The 16,860-nt window shown below is 36.6% G+C and overlaps 3 protein-coding genes across 4 annotated transcripts; all 3 read right to left on the bottom strand.

The window, feature by feature from the left end:
- Positions 1-679: 679 nt before the first annotated feature.
- LOC115432919 (CUB and sushi domain-containing protein 1) lies at positions 680-3,783 on the bottom strand. 2 transcript variants are annotated; one of them, XM_030154022.1, is made up of 5 exons: positions 3,360-3,783; positions 3,026-3,190; positions 1,977-2,144; positions 1,669-1,869; positions 680-1,494 (listed from the first exon to the last, which is right to left on the bottom strand). In XM_030154022.1, the coding sequence occupies exons 1-5, from the start codon at positions 3,448-3,450 to the stop codon at positions 1,481-1,483; spliced, it is 639 nt and encodes a 212-aa protein (XP_030009882.1). In that variant the 5' UTR covers positions 3,451-3,783; the 3' UTR covers positions 680-1,480. The 2 variants fall into 2 exon arrangements, with proteins under 2 accessions (XP_030009882.1, XP_030009881.1); XM_030154021.1 differs by having other exon boundaries at positions 3,354-3,777.
- Positions 3,784-4,686: 903 nt separating this feature from the next.
- Positions 4,687-9,187, bottom strand: hinfp (histone H4 transcription factor). Its single transcript, XM_030154019.1, has 9 exons — positions 8,706-9,187; positions 7,953-8,179; positions 7,157-7,268; positions 6,904-7,056; positions 6,727-6,804; positions 5,861-5,981; positions 5,616-5,754; positions 5,402-5,526; positions 4,687-5,315 (listed from the first exon to the last, which is right to left on the bottom strand). The coding sequence occupies exons 1-9, from the start codon at positions 8,860-8,862 to the stop codon at positions 4,964-4,966; spliced, it is 1,464 nt and encodes a 487-aa protein (XP_030009879.1). The 5' UTR covers positions 8,863-9,187; the 3' UTR covers positions 4,687-4,963.
- Positions 9,188-10,326: 1,139 nt separating this feature from the next.
- On the bottom strand, positions 10,327-15,296 carry dpagt1 (dolichyl-phosphate (UDP-N-acetylglucosamine) N-acetylglucosaminephosphotransferase 1 (GlcNAc-1-P transferase)). The gene is made up of 9 exons (XM_030154020.1): positions 14,843-15,296; positions 14,595-14,715; positions 14,303-14,516; positions 12,753-12,899; positions 12,329-12,413; positions 12,048-12,236; positions 11,830-11,917; positions 11,466-11,621; positions 10,327-11,370 (listed from the first exon to the last, which is right to left on the bottom strand). The coding sequence occupies exons 1-9, from the start codon at positions 15,007-15,009 to the stop codon at positions 11,305-11,307; spliced, it is 1,233 nt and encodes a 410-aa protein (XP_030009880.1). The 5' UTR covers positions 15,010-15,296; the 3' UTR covers positions 10,327-11,304.
- Positions 15,297-16,860: the final 1,564 nt, after the last annotated feature.

The raw sequence follows: 16,860 nt of genomic DNA, 5'->3' as shown, positions 1-16,860 counted from the left end.
ATATCATCTGTTAAAAGCACATGGGAAGTTTTTAAACTGAATTTGTGCTTTCGATTCACTCGTATTTTATATATTAATGCAAGTTTAAAATAATTTGCCCATTATTTAGAAAGCACTAATTAAAATATATGTATAAAAGTATCAGACATCTGGAAGAATAATAACATAAGGAGATTAGATAGATAGATAGATAGATAGATAGATAGATAGATAGATAGATAGATAGATAGATAGATAGATAGATAGATAGATAGATAGATAGATAGATAGATAGATAGATAGATAGATAGATAGATAGATAGATAGATAGATAGATAGATAGATAGATAGATAGATAGATAGATAGATAGATAGATAGATAGATAGATAGATAGATAGATAGATAGATAGATAGATAGATAGATAGATAGATAGATAGATAATTTATTCATTCCAGAAGGAAATTTACAGGTTCCAGCAGTATCCACAAACTTAAATAAAAAAAACTTAAAACACAACAGTAAAAACAGTTTAAATTTCCACAAATTTAAATTTCCATAAACTTAAATTTCCACGTTAGGGAGAGATTTGAAGCTATATAGAAATCCATAGACACTGTTTTCAATAATTAAACAGATTTCTTAATGAAGCAGACTGACAAATTGCATGCCTGTCATTGTCATTGACTGTTGGACTTTAATCAAGAAATGGAGAAAATGTTTTTATTTTCTTTGCACATCACATCTTTTCACATTCACACGTATTTCTCCTATACAAAAATAAAAGATTTTACAGCAAAAATAGATATTTGTCCAATTTTTTCCCCACACTTACAAACAATAAACACACACAGAATGCACAATCTATGAAAGGAATCTGTTTATACGGTCTACAACAGTCTTCTATGACCCCTGAGTTTCGTGGCCAAAACTCCTCCCTAGCTAACAAGATTAAGGTTTCAGCTTCTTCCAGGACAGATGGACTGAGCGGAAGAGTGATGAGGCAGAGACACTAATCTGTGGTTTTACTTCCCTCTCTCCTTTTCTGATTTCCTTAAACATAAACAGTGTTAGATGTTTCCTTGTTGGATTACCTTAAATGAGATGAACACAGAGTAGAGGCTGAACAACCAATTACCCATTTATGATAAACTTTCTAACTCAAAGTGAGTATTTTACTAAAAACAGACCATACCACAGTTATGTAAGTTTCAGATAATTATAAAGCTTCTCAGACACTTTTATCTAAATCAAAAATCCCCATTTTCTTCCTCATCCTTTTGCCACTCACTACCCACTGAGATTGACTAAACATTCTGGTTCTGCTGAGGCACTGAAGTTTTCTAATTGCAGTATGGAATCCTATCAACTGAAACCAAGACAATAATATTGGCCTCATTGCACAAGAAACACTACATTAATTCTACAAACATCAACATTAATTTGTTGAAAAGTGGTATAGCTCGGTGCAGGTCTCACTGTTTGGTTCGTTTCTCCATGTTTTATCCTGCAGATACTGAAAATAGGAAAAAAAAAAAAAAAAAAGGAATTGAATTAACAGTATGGATATGAAAAACAAACAAGTTTAAGCTTCATTAATAACCCTATCCAAGTGCATTTTCTCAGAGACAACACTGCATTAAACTTACATTATACTATTGATCATATCTGTGGCGGGAAAGCTACTCACCACATGATAAGGAACAGTCGCAAATACAAGGGATACACTGTGAAAAGAAACGTTTCCAGCCAGTCTCCTTCTTCTTACAGTTGTTTATCCTAGTGCACCCTTGTTTAGGAGGTCCATAGTAGCTCTTGTAGGTGCAGGTGGCCGAGCAGGTCCCATTCAGCTCCCTTTCACTGATTTCAATGCGTCCTTTTTGGCACATTCCTAAACACAGTAATAAAATAATAAAGTTTTAAAGACGTATACACAATGTAATGTGATGTAAAGACAATGCGTTCCCCATATGAAGAGGTAAAAGGATCCAAACTCACGGAGGCAGATGGGTTTTGGGGTCCAGCGGCCGTTAGGTTGGCAGGTTCTAGTAGGGCTTCCCACCAGCATGAAGCCAGAGCGACAGGTGTACCTGACCACAGAGCCCACCCACCAGTCATTACCAAACACAGCACCGTTAAAGTCCACATCTGGCCTCCCACAGTTCACTGCAACACAATGGAAAGAAATGAAGCTCTGTTAACCCTCAAAGGCCTAAACAGCTACTGGCAAAAAATAAGCATCTATGGATCTAATCTGCTTAATAAGTTCTGAATCAATAATCCTATAAATACATGTAAATAATTCAGGTAGAATGCAGTTTCTCAGATTTTCAGCAGTATCAGATTTGACAAATTTGGATGTTGAGAGGCTCTGTACTGAACATAGAACCATCGTCATCTTCTACAGCACTGATTCACCAAATAAAACCACATTAGACTGACAAATGACGGTGGTTGCAGACACTTGTTTTTATGTTCAGTTATTAATATGTTATGCTGCAAAAGTCACTTTTTCCACAGTTTTTTCTGTTTTTACATAATAACCATTGAATTTACTCTGAGCTTTTTGGAAAATCTACGTGATTAGGAAAAGAAATATAGGAAAATACCTGTTTTCACTGAAAACCTCTAAATCCAGGATAATATAATAATAATAATGATAGATCCTATAGGAAACGTTAAATGCAGAGAAAATTTAATTTGGAAGTCGCCAAAACTAGTTCTAGATCTTTAATGGTTACAGACACAAAGGCAGAGCTGGAACTGGTGATGAGTTGTTTTGTGAATAAACTGTCTGAAAATTATTTTTTTTAAAAAAAGAAAGAAAAAAAAAAAGAAAAAAAAAAAGCAGGAAGTGGAGAAACTAAAAATATTACAGTTTTGCTGGAATCATAGAAACTGGACTTTTTCTCAAAGTTACTCAAGCTGCTTAATCTGTTATCAAAGTAGTGGTTGATTAATATTGAGACTGATAAGTGATTAGTTAATTAACTGATTAATTATTGCAGCTCTACAGAGTGTCAGTTGTTGATTTGTGGTAGTCTGACCTCTACACAGAGACTTGTAGCCAAGCCAGCAGCAGCTTGAGTCTCCACAGCGATCCCTCCTCAGTTCCTTGTGCTGTGCGTTACAGCCTCCTACACAAAGAGGCGCCGTCCCAGACCAGTATGTGTTGTCTACAATGTCTGGCTGGGAACTCCAGTCTGGGTCACCTGCAGTTAAAGTCATTAATACTTTTATGCTTCTGACAATAAATTAACAATGGCTCTGCCTGCAAGATCAAACACCAAAACCAAGTTAATACTTCTACACATAAAGCAACTATTGGAGCCATAATGATGTCAAAGACAATACTTGCATCATAAGATGTCTTACCACTACCTTCCACCCCTCCAATCCATTCAGTCAGCTGACAAATCACTCTTTGTGAGGAAACAAACAGCAGCAGCAGATAGAAAGTTAGATTTCCCATGTCCTGATGTAATCAGTTTCTGTAGAGCAGACTACATATGGATCTATGAGTCTAAGTCATATTGCTGTCCACAAAAATCCTTTATATCATCAGCCAGCAGAGTAAGCACACATAAAGCCATCAGAAGACGTCCCAGTAGTGCTGAGTTCAGAATGGGAAAGCAGAGTGCCGTTACACTTACGCTAAGCTCTGTGTGCTGCTTAATCTTCTGCACAAAGTTAATGCCAACATGTACTCCAGTTCACACTGAGAGAACACACAGCTTTCTGCAGGTTTATCACAACTAAATTCAGCTAAACATGAGTGTTTAAGACTTTAAAGGCAAAAGCATAAAAGATCAGTCTCTTGTAATGAGTGTCTCATTCTAGTCTAAATAGTTGCCAATAAACAAATGATCAATGGTTTTGGATTTGGGAGGCAGAACTGAAAAATGTATCCTGTGTTTACCCTATTTATATCAGGAAGTGCATTTACCATTGAGCTAGTACTACTAACTTTAATCAATTTAAGATAAGATTCACTAAGTAGATTAAGTGCTGTGAGTCATCACACCTTCACACTCCTAAAACACACCCAAATGTGACCATGCCCACATTGTACTATTTGAGGAGATACATAAGCACATAACTTTGAGTCACCATTAGTACAGAAACATTTTAGTTCTCCTTTAGTTTACAGACCTGCTTATACTCATTTTTCTACTGAAAGCTGAGCTGATATTTTTGATAAACAAGTTAACCCAATAGCTGCAGTACATAACTCCCCCCAGCAGGTGGTGACATTGAACTGGTAGAGAATGAGGACACAATGTAGAAGCTTGTATAATAGAACATATGAGAAACTATCCATATTCCATCTTAAAACATGCTTGAAGTCAGCAAGAGAAATAAAGTGCAACATCAAAATCACCTGACAGAGCTACAAAAAATGTATAAATAAACTATATTAATGTAAATTTTGAAATAACATAAAGTTTACTGAAGTAGCAGTTTACTACATTACCTGTTGTATTTTTTTTTTTTAACTTTATTTTCTTTTGTTGAACTGATGGACACTTGATTTCCCACTGGGGATTAATAAAGTTTATCTGTATATGTTTATGCATCATAAATGCACACTCCCCAAGCCCCAAAACTTACCTCAATAGATATTATTACCCTAGATAATGTGTATTGAGTTGACTTTTGTGAACAGTTTACCAGTGGGCTATTACAGATGTGGCTAATGACCTTTTTTTTGGTGGAACTAGGAAATTCAGCTTTAGTATGCATGTTTGATGATGTTGCAACACAAGATACAATGAACAGAAAGTAATCATGAGGTACAGGTTTGTCACCTATTACAGGCTTATAATTATGATGCATCATTTCTGTTATTTAGACTTTTATTAGATTTCTTCTTAAAATCAGTGCAACATTTTTGTGATGATCCTTCACATGATATGTTAATTATGTCTTCAGGAAATGGTACAAAATGTTCATTTGTGTACAGTGTGTTCACTCAGGTCTGGAAGTCAAACCACTGGAATTCCTTGCTCCTGAGCAGAGTCCTGGAGCTGCAACATTACAGTGTCCTCCCCTGCTGGCGGCAAATCTCCGGTGAAAACATACAGCATGTCCTGTTCCTGAGCGCCCTGCTCTGTGCTGCTGACCACTTCCTCAGTCCTCTGCTCCTCTAGCAGCACTCCCCTCAGTTCAACCTGCATCTCTGTAGGGACTGATGATGCCTCACACATCTCCTGGCCACTGCCCTCCTCCTCCACTGACTGTCCATTTTGTTTTTCCCTCATCAGCTGTTCTGTAAGTTCTACACTCTCATAACGAATCAGCTGCAGCCGCATAAACCCGTCCTCATGTTCCTTGTACCTGAAAGAGAGAGTCAATCGGTGCTATTTCAAAAAGGTCAAATTCACCTTAGCTGACTTTTTTTTTTGCACTGACGCAAGTCTTACCTGAACCTGGGGTGCCCAGAAGGCCATTTGAACTGGTGCTTTTTGTGCAGATGAACAGTTAGATTGTTCCCCCTGGTGAAGCACTGTCCACACACATGGCATTTGTACCGGGCAACAAAATCCCCCTAATCACAAATAGCAGAGACAACAATGTTAGACATGAAAATGACCTGCCAGAATTTAAAGTATATCAAAATTCTGTATGCTCATTCACCTCATGTTCTCTTTTGTGGTGAATCTTCATGGTGCAAAGCGTACGTGAGGTGAAGCCACAGCCAGGAAAGTCACAGTGGAATGCTGGTTCACTGCTGTGTGTGTCCAGGTGTTTACGCAAGTCAATCAGATTCTTACAGCTATAAATGCAAAAATCAATACATTAGTGTGAAGTCAACCAAAGTATTTCTCAAGAAGGGTGTAAATGCCGATATGCACCGGGTGTAACTTCAGAGGTTGTGATACCTGTATTCGCAGTATTCACAGCTGTATGGCTTCTCATTACTGTGGCGGAATTTAATATGGTTACGCAGTGAGGATGGTGATGGACAAGTCATGTCACACAGTGGGCATTTGTAATGACTCACTGTATGAACAAAGAGAAAGACCAGAAATTAGCTTCAGACATCTAAAATATTATAGAGCCGTTAATAGTCAACACTGACGTGGACACCACACTCCAACACATGATCAACTGGAATAAAAGTCTTTTTAATCCTTGAAACCATGTAGGACTTAATTAATTGGGACAAAACAACTAACAGACTTGTGGTCAATTAAAATCTAGGTCAGACCAAAGATTCACAACAAGATGGGGTGAAGCTTCATCTTTGCCAGTTCACTCCAGTGCAACAAGACGAGACTGAAAGTATCTTTTGGCTTTTTGTAACTGGATATAATTTATAGTGTCTTAAAATTAGATCGAGGACAGTAATAGTGAGTTAACTTGCTGTTCAGAAAAGTTGGCATTATCCCAAAGGAAAGAAAACACTAAGTACAGCAGCATTTCACCAGGACAATGGCTGAAAATAACATTGTGCTTCTTCGTGACAAGTGAGCTATGTCATAAATACTGAGGAAAAACATATACTATACAACATTTCAGTCTAAAACCAGCCACTGGAAACTTAACAGGTTGAGCTGCATGAAAAAAGTTTGAGTCAGCCTCCCCTGAATGTATCCTACAGTTTACACTGCAGAAATAACAAGAGGTTTCAACCTATTGTGAATCTTTGATCTGATCCAGGATCCCAACTTTGGTTTCAAACTTTCAAAGCCTGTGTGAAATTGACCTCAATCACTGGTAAAATCATGGTGAAGAAGGTACCGACCATGGGTCCTCATGTGGTCTCTCAGTAGTCTTTCTGTTGCAAAACGTTTGGAACAATGTGAACACTGGAATCTCTGACCTGCAGCACAACACCATACAGAGAAAATGTCAAAATAATTACTGGTGTAATAATTTTAATAAACGTATTGCTTTCAGTTCCATCAATCTTCATCGTTACCTTCCATGGCACTTTGTCTTATGATGTGGTCAAATAACTTAGTGTTGCTAGCGTACATGCCGCCACAGCCTGGACATGCCACTACTTTTTCTTGGGTGTGGCTGCGCAGGTGTTCCCTCAGCTTAGGACGTCCTTTAGCGGTAGCTTCACAATCTGGAGAAAGTGTAACAGATAGCGCAATAATTCCATTGTGTAATTTTAAGAATATTGCTCTCATTTCAAAACAATCAAGTTTTAAGAAAAAATACACTACCTTTCCATCCACAACGTATTGGGAAATCACACTCGCCTGCTGGTATATCTACACACAGGCTATGCATCTCTACGTGGCGATAAAACCATTCTGGGTTTTCATAAGGTGATTGCTTAAAACACACACACAAATACAAAGAAATTAATGACAATTACATACATAAATTCATCAAGGCCAATGAAACTGATAAATTGCTGAAAAAATAGTTTTTTGTGAATTAAATGGTTTCCAGCAATGTATTCAAACATCTTTATAATCATCTGTTCAGTGAAGACTTGAATTAGTTAAAGTTTAATGAGTGCCACACCTTTACTTGAAATTTAACAGGTTTTTAAACACTAGTCACACCACTCAATCCTACACACGATTAGTCAAACAAGAGAAAAACTAGCTTAAAGAGTTTATGGTGATCTGAGTTTATAACTGAAAAGACCTAGATGGTGTTTGTAACTGCAGGAGTAAATAGTAGCTGTTCTTTGAAAACTTATGCATAAATTAATTTGCCTGCCTGATGTCTCTGTAAATGAAATTGTTATCCATGCGTCAAGCACATGGTTTTGGACTACATGCATTTATTGGCAGAAACAAAATTCATACAGTTTGGTAGGGTGATTTATAGTTTTTTAAAATCATGTACATAGTGCTTCTGCCTTTACTGTAATTTTTGTGTGATGCTTATTCTGTGCCTTGGCTTTTTTTTTTTTACCTGGACCTTAGTCTGCAATAAAATTTGATTACCTGACTGGGACTTTTCTGACTAACTGGTGTATTTTGAATAAATATATGTGACATTTACCTCACAATCCTCCCAGAGACAGATAAAATTGTCTGGGATATCAGGGATGATGTTCCGGTTGTGGTATCCAATGGAGCAAGAGCCAATTTCTGGTTGGGCATTGAGCACCTGCTGACCAAGCTGCTTCAGTTTAATGTGATAACAGTGAAAAAACACATGCCGTCGCAACTCCTCAGGACCATCGGCAGAGCAGAAACCACAATCTCTCCAGAGACAGTTTTGCATTCCTTAGCACAAAACAAAACAGGATTAGAAGGTTTGAGTTTCATTGAAAACCAGTGTGCTTCAGTTAGTGTTAGTGCTTCACTTATTACATGTTCTCCAGACTCTGGACAAGCAATAAAAACAATGACAATTATTGTTTTTGCACTATATTTTCATATTGTAAACTTTATGTCACAGTATATATTTTCTGTGTTTTAAGGGTTAATTTGGTTTACACTGTCGGATGAAGACACTTCAGTAATGATAACAATAACAACTGCTTTGAAGGCTCTTATGTTACAACTGTGAAATAGTCTACTGACAAGTGGTTTTCATGTTCTGAAAATTCAGAATCACTTAACTTTCATTCCGAACTAAATCAGTATCAATACTCAATCAGTATCTAAATTTGAAATTTGTAATGATTTGTGATTATGTAAATGATGGTAATTACAAACAGACAATATTTTTATGCTCTTAAAATGTTTTTCCATATTACCCTGCCTTACCAGGGAGAAAATGTACAATAGAATACTCTGAACTTCTCACCATCCTCGTCTTCAACGTCCTCCGCCATGTTCACGGTGCTCAGGTGACCCTCGACGTGTTTGCAGAAGTTCTCCATCTGACTGAAAGTCTCCTGACAGGAGCCCCATTCACAGTCCAGTTTCAGAGTTTTTTTCTGAATCCTTTTGTTCGGCGGCATCTCTGTGAGCTGCGCTAAATGAACTGGTTCTCACAAAATGACGCTACAACCGTCTTGTTCCTCAGGTTTGACCGCCACCTGCCATCCACCAGGTGCTAGCTAACACCGGCTGCTGTTTGGTGTGAAATGTTACCAATACTCATAAAAACCTTGACTAGTTGAAATAAAACTTATCTAACGCGATTATTCTCACATGTTAAACAATGACAAGGTATACAGAGAGAAATGTATACTCACAGAAGACACTTAAATGTATTGGCTTGTTGTTTAGAGGCACTACAATGATGTAAACATGGAAATGTTATTTAGCCAATCACAGAAACGCGGGCTGTGCAGCGCTCATGTATGTTCCACTGGAAACAAACAATAGAAGAAGTGTTCCGGAATGTCACACCGCTGGCGTGTCTATGTAAATTATGGGGTTACACTTGAATGAAAAATGGCCAAAAACGTATAAAAATTATATGAAATTATATAAATATCAAAGAGGAGGATTTTACTAGAGATGTTTTTTTTTTTTTTTTTTTTTTTTCCTGTAGGCCTATGTGAAGTTTTACCATCAAAGAGAAATTATTATATCCTCCTGAGACCCAAGAAAGTGAAAGTTTTAGCTTTTCTACAGTATATAATTTGTCTTGATTGGAAATTTCATAATGCAACAGTATTTTCAGACACATTTAAAAAGTATATATATATATATATTATTTTTTAATGGAATGTCCTTGCAATGGACAGCAGTAAATACGTAAAGTAAGTAAAACTGTAACACTTTTGTCCACTAGAGAGGACAAAAATGCATTGCTGGGTCTGAGGAGGATACCTTATCTATATCACTCTTGGTCACAACATACAAGACAAAGTCGTTATACATGCACCTTGGATTTGCTTCTTTTCTTTTCATATTCAGAAAAAAGAAAAAAAAAAAAATCTATCCCTGGGCAGTGATTTTGGTACCAGAAGAATATTTGATTTGATCTAACAGATATACTGATTCTAATTCCAGAAATCAGATGTCTTTTCTGGTGAAAAGACATTAAAAAGACAATCTGATGAATAATTTCTCAGATTATTATAATTTTTATCATTATTACTGAAGCCTCAAGTCATTTGGCATCAAACCTTATTTCAATCACAGTTTGATTAACAGCAACACTGCATGTCATGAAGCTGAAACACACTTCCTCTGTTGGACTAAGTTCTGCAGATGTTCTAATTCATGTTCTCTTGTGGGTATACTGGAGGGGGTCTTCTCTTAACATCCTCAAAAAAAGATATTGAATGTACAGGAAAAAGACGGTAAATATATATCTGTCCAAAAACGAACAAATGTGTTCTTACTTTTTGATTGATTGACAGCTGTGCCCCACACTAGTTGGTCTTTTTTTTTTTTTAAATATTCAACACAGTATACAACGGTCTCTTATTTTTCATTTATGTTTTAAATCATAACAATGCAATCTGGCATTTTTTTTCAGAGATTTTATTTATCAAGCTGAGTCTTTCCTTTTTAACAGTAAACAATTGCTCATGTGTAATTATGTTCATAAACAAAATAGTCCAGTGCCATTTGACTTCACATTGATGCATACTGAACCCTTAGGGCAAAAATGTTTGTCAGTCATAAAAATACAACTTTGCGCCCCATAATACAACACAGACACAATTAAGTCATCCTGTTGTAGTCAACAGTCCTTCCACCTCCCATATAACAAAAGTAATCTTTACAACCCAGACACTGTAATCTCAAATCATCTTACTAATATTCCTTCAGTTACGTGGCTACATTTCTCCATCTCCTTTTTTCATTGCTTTAATCACTATAAACATTCTGTGTGCGTTTATTCTTTATTCGAGGTAGAGAAAATTATAGTTTCCCCACTTGCTGTATGGATTGATAGTAATGTGAGTTAATTCATTTTAAACAGACAATCAAGCAATGGATCATAGTGAAAAAAAACCCACTAAAGAGAACTTCTAATTTTTACACTGTTATCTTTGGTAACAGTTCAGGAGCAGTCAGACTGTGGCATTTGCTCTGCTGCCACAAAAAAAAAAAAAAACAAAACAAAACTTTGCTTACTCTACATTGTTTTGACATACTACTGTTTCTTTGTTTATTGGACTGCAATACAAAAATACACATTTGGAAATGATGACAAATAACCATTTTCCAAAATAACCTCTTTCTGCTTATAATTACTGATACCCATGATGGAAGGTGGATCCAAAACAAGACTGCATTAGACCCTTAATCATTCCTTTTTTTATGTGAAATTAACTTTCACTGGGTCTTTACTGCATGTTAAGAGTGAGGCAGAAAAGTAACAGTGAGGCAATGGACTCTGTTAAAAGGCAGAAGAACCATAAGCCTGTAAAATAGTTCCATAACAAATAGCATCATATTTTCTCAGGCAGCTTTCTCTCCTTTTCTTGCAGAGTCATCTAGACATCATAAAAGAGACGAACTAGATGATAACGGATTCCAAAAGCCATAGTGCTTCCCATCACCTGAGGGAAAGATGCAAAAATGAGCACCAGAGTAAACAATAATAAATGAGAAAACTTTTCTCAGGTATTTGAATGATGCAGATGCTTTAATATACCTGAATAATGAGCATGATGACTGTGAGATTTCTTTCATGGATGGGACCAAATAATTTTAGCACTAAATTTATTAAGGTCATGTTGTTGCACTCAATAAATTCATCTTCTCCCTTCGGGTCCCGTCGCACCTCTAGCAGCTTCAATAACTCTGCCACCTGTTAAGGAAGAAAAAGCATTAAAATAAAGAAGCCAGCCACTGATCTGACGGATGTGGATGTTTACCCACCTAGAAACAGTCTCAAATAATAATAATAATGTCTTTTATTAATGCTAGATTATTTAAAACATTTACTCAAATTAAAGTCAAGAATATAGCAAATATATGCAAAATAAAATACATGAGTAAAAGATTAAGACATTTACCTTCAAAATTAGATGACCTAACTTAGAGAGGTCCTTTCTTTTAAATTTAGAGTAGCTCATCCCCAGCTTGCCTGTATCTGGGTTTAGCCTTTCATCACCAGCAACATTAGAAGAGAGACAAATAAGACAAAACAACACTAAGGATACAATATGAGCATAAACTGTGAATGACAATAGTTCAGGAGCAAATTTTAGGAATAATATGAGTATCATGTTACCTGGGGAGTCGATGTCTGGGACAGGGGATGATATGGAAGAGCTGAGGCAGGGAGTAGATAAAGTTAACCACTTGGGGAATAAAGAACAGCAGCATAGTTTTGCTGAAGTGTCCCAGGATGCCTACTACAGCAAAGGTCATCCCAGCAAAGTAGCAGAAAGTGTCTCCCACAAATACAGATGAGGGATACCTGTGAGGAAGCAGTGTAGCATGTTGACAACTATACACTTCTCCTTCCTGACATTCCAATAAACGTCCTGACAGCGGAGGTTTTTAACTCACCAGTTGTGGTAAAACAGTCCTAATGTGGTGAAGAAGAATGGTATCATAAAGTACAGGGAGAAAACATGGTCATCACGGTAATCTCCTGAAAAATAAAATACACAAAATGCATTACAAAAGGTGTGTAAAATATCAACATGATTAAATCTTACAGTGTCACATTCAGTAAAAAAAAATTTTTGTTTTGTTCTAACAACTGAGAGATTCTATAATTCCTCTATTATTTCTCATGGCACAAGTTTGGATGACTTCTGTGACATACAAACTGATATTTCTTCAGCTAAATAATATAAATCTATATTATTAACTTGGAATATTAAATTTGAAAGCTTCATGAGAAAGTAAAAAAAAATATATAAAACAACATTTGCTGTATAAAATGGTATAATCTGTATTGATGAAGAGAAAAGAAACAACCACACACCACTGAGCTCCAGGAGGTTAAATATAATGATGGAGCCAGAAATAAACAGGGCTTGGCCAGACTCGATGCCATTGATTCCAGCTAAGATGTTGATTGCATTTGTGCAGAATACAGCAAGCATTCCCATGTAAACATAGTAGAGAATACCTGCAAAAGAAAAGAACATTACTTAAGATTCAGGTTGATGTAGTATAAGATAAGTAATCAAACATAGAACCCTAGTGGACAGGGGCTAGTGCAACCAGAGCTGAATGATCTGAATTATGCTGACAGATACTGCAATTGAGATATGAGTCATGATTTTTGTGGGAATGGTCCACACAGTCCCTGATGTATAAATATGATTTGTAAGTGGGAGCATCTCTGTGGGACCGAAAGTATAATTTACAATATGTTGTGACAAGTCATACCTACATAAATGACTAAAAATTGAAGTTCTTGAGATGTGGATGTTCCATATTTCTATAATATCTTGGATAAGTGTGTTTTGAATAAAGAGCTCTGAATTTATGCCGAAGACAACAATGTATTGGACAGTAGAAATACAAATCGAATATATTCACATTAATGGTTTGACGGTTTTATGTGACCACTAGGGAGGAGGAGTCACTCTGCTGGTCTCTCATGTTGTTGTGAACTAACGCAACAGGCCCAATTTTTAAAGTCAAAGAAAGTGACACTGATAAAAGTTAAAAGCACTGTTATTGTTATCACCACTGGACACAGCTCAAAATGAAAAGAATGGAATTTGATGCTGAAATCGCAGCATTTCTTCTACACAAGCGAGTTTACTTTTTTAAGTTATGATTGATGCTATATTTGTTAGCTAATTTGTACCAACTGTAAAGAAAACAGTGGTGATATGAAGTTTTACCATGGCTGTTTTCTGTCTAATAACAACCATAGTATAACATGAACTAAGCTACTGGAGTTATAATGAAAACTATTGGCTGACACAACACATTAAGACAGAACACAATGTTATTTTAACTGACTGTCAAAATAACCAGCTACGAGTTTTTGTTTGAAGAACTTGATGATAATAATAATAATAATAATAATAATAATAATAATAATAATAATAATAATAATGGATTAAATTTATATATTGCTTTTCTATTAATGCATACTCAAAGCGCATACAGCAGATCCATTTTTCATTCACTCACACATTCACACTCTGGTGGTGGTAAACTACATATGTAGCCACAGCTGCCCTGGGGCAAACTGACGGAAGCATGGCTGGCTGCCAATCCATGCCAACGACCCCTTCAACCACCATTATACTCACACTGGTGAGTATAATGTGGATGTGTGTGTAAGCAATCAGCTTCATACTTTATTCAGTGAGTGATAGGCTACCGTCTGTGGATGCATAGCATTAATTTGTTAATGGTTTTGGTAGTAAGTGTATTCTGGTATGTGGCTTCCTCCTGCTGTTGAGAGTTTGGAATATTGATACAACATGTAACCCTTTTAACCATAACACATGATGGCAACGTGTATAAATGATGCAAAAAAGTATGGATACAAAGAACAAAACAACCAACCCATATCCAAGTGCAGTCCAAGCAGGGCTCTAAATGGTTTGGGCACCACAATGACTGTGTTGCCAAAGTTGGTAAAATAGACCATGAGCAGGGGCAAGGATGCCATGGTGGGAAGCAGGAGCTTGTGTCTCCACCGCAGGTTCAACACATCATCCGCAAAGCCAAGGAAGATCATGCAACAGATGGCCAGGAGTGCACCGATCAGCTGTACAAACTGACAAAAAACAAAGATATAGAGGCACATTTATGGTTTAAAAGAAAAACACAGAGGTTTATTGTCAGTGTGAAATACCTCATCATGTGGAAAACCCATGCACTGATCTCCTACAAAGCAGCTAAGGAAAGGCACTGGGATAAAGCAGAAGAGGATGATGAGGAAGACCGTCCCACTGATGACCCCCTGGGACTCTGGACTGGGTAACAGGAAGACAAACAAATAAAGGCAAAGAGAAGTACACGTATTGACATTTATCAAAACCATGACAAGAACCAGACTGGAGGATCACAGACCACCATTAGATGAATAACATAATGACTTACACTTCCTTTTTGGAGGTTTTGTTTAGGTCCATTCCGTACAATTTAGCTGAGATGAAATGCTCTTTAAAAGCAGGGATAAGTTTAATAGTGGCCAAGCATCCGAGCACAGACATAAAACAGTTAATCACTAGCGGTAGGACGGGAACCGGTGACATTTTTCCACTCATTTTGTGGTTTTTGTTCCAGACAGGTCAAGTCTCGTTTCTGGCTAATATGACGTTAGTTTCTCTACGATCGATGGACGAGCTTTGGCTGTCTTTACTATAAACAAAACATGTCATACCGTCATTTCAGAGCAAAATACACCTCCGTATCTCGGTGTTAAAGAGCAATGAATCCATAAGTCTAGGCTGTGGTCCATACAGTATTTCATTGGTTTTGTTATATTATACGTGAGGCTCTGTCTTAACTCCACGTCTGAAAATCAGTTTAACCGTTGAAGAACCACAACTTCCGGTTACGCCCTTCAAAATAAAGTATTACGTAGTCTGGAAAGTGGGCGTATCATTCCGAAAATTTAATTAAAAGAAAAAAAAAAATGCAGAATGTATATATTTTTTATTTTTATATCTGTTATTATAAGCCTTTCTTGTTGTTTCCAAAGAATAATAAATAAGTAATCTTTTTAATCTGTCGATACACTCAAAGGTCATCAGTAACAGTTTCCTGCAATTACACACAATGGTATAAAACTTAACAGGGAAGTCACATCTTCATACATATATATGTCATTAGTTCATTCAGCCACCTGTTGTCAAAATAAGAGGCAGACAAGAGCCTTAATTTGACATACTTATCTTTGTCAAGTTATTTACATTCTGTTTTTCACCCAAGAAGTTCTGTTGTTTTTGCTGAGTAGTTGACGTTTAGGATACATTCTAATTTCTTCACATTTTCCGTATTAACTGACCTTCATGTGTCAATCTTATGATGGACTGTTGCTTCTTAAACTGAATGGTTCTTGTCATTATATGCGTTCGAGCAGTAGTCGACTAGGGCTGTGCACTGTATGGAACTGTGAACCATAATTCTGCACATTTGATGGTCTCAGACACATCAGAAAGGCACAAGATTCCATAAATCCACTCAAGGCACACCAGTTAACCTAAAACTGTTCCACGTGACTACCTCATGAATATGACTGAGAAAATGCCAAGAGAGTACAAAGCTGTCATCAATAGGTACACTTAATTTTCTTGTCTCTCCACTAAGAGGATGTCACACTTGACATACACTACAAAGTGGGAGAAAAGAGCTCTAGCTGACAAAACAATCCTCTGAACTGAGTCATTATTTCAGGCAGTCTGTCTTTCTGTCTTATATTATGGGGAAATAATCTACAGACATGCTGCTGTTTCCACCCTGAAACCTCATTACTGGTGATTCATATGACACTCACCATTATATTCTGTGAAATAAAGGTGGTTGGTCGTCTTTGGCACAGAGGCATGAGGAGCATTTTCATCTTCTCAGCCATAAATTTCTTATTGGATACTCACCTCCCTATACATTACAAAATCTATGCTTAATTGGACTACCAAAACTGACTGTCTAAAGCTTCAAGTACCACAGTTATATTCATAACAAGGAAAACCTGCTTTTAGTTTTTGTGCACAAAACAGAGGGAAAAACTACAATAAAATCAGTAACTTTGAACATATTAAAACAGTCATTTCAAACCACTTGTGTATTTTTGCTTGCTTATTTATTTATTTATTTATTTATTTATTTATTTACTTATATTTAAATTTATGCTTTCTATTTGGACTGCGATGAAGTGGCAATACATCCAGGGTGTACCCCAACTTTGCCTGAAGGTATCTGGGATAAAGTTTGGATTAAGAAGTTCAGAAAATAGATGGATGGATGGATGGATGGATGAATGGAGATTCTTAATGTAACATTTTGTCTGTAAGTGCCACTATATTTAGATGTCATTGTAGATGAGAGAAACCTCAGTGATTTTAGGCTTAGTGAAAGAATGACTGTTGAGGCTTGAATGAATAAATGAATGAATG

This window comes from Sphaeramia orbicularis, chromosome 14 (assembly GCF_902148855.1).
Source record: "Sphaeramia orbicularis chromosome 14, fSphaOr1.1, whole genome shotgun sequence".
NCBI classification, from domain to species: domain Eukaryota; kingdom Metazoa; phylum Chordata; class Actinopteri; order Kurtiformes; family Apogonidae; genus Sphaeramia; species Sphaeramia orbicularis.
The sequence above is the reverse complement of the archived record's forward strand: the minus strand, read 5'-3'. Positions and strand labels throughout refer to the sequence as shown.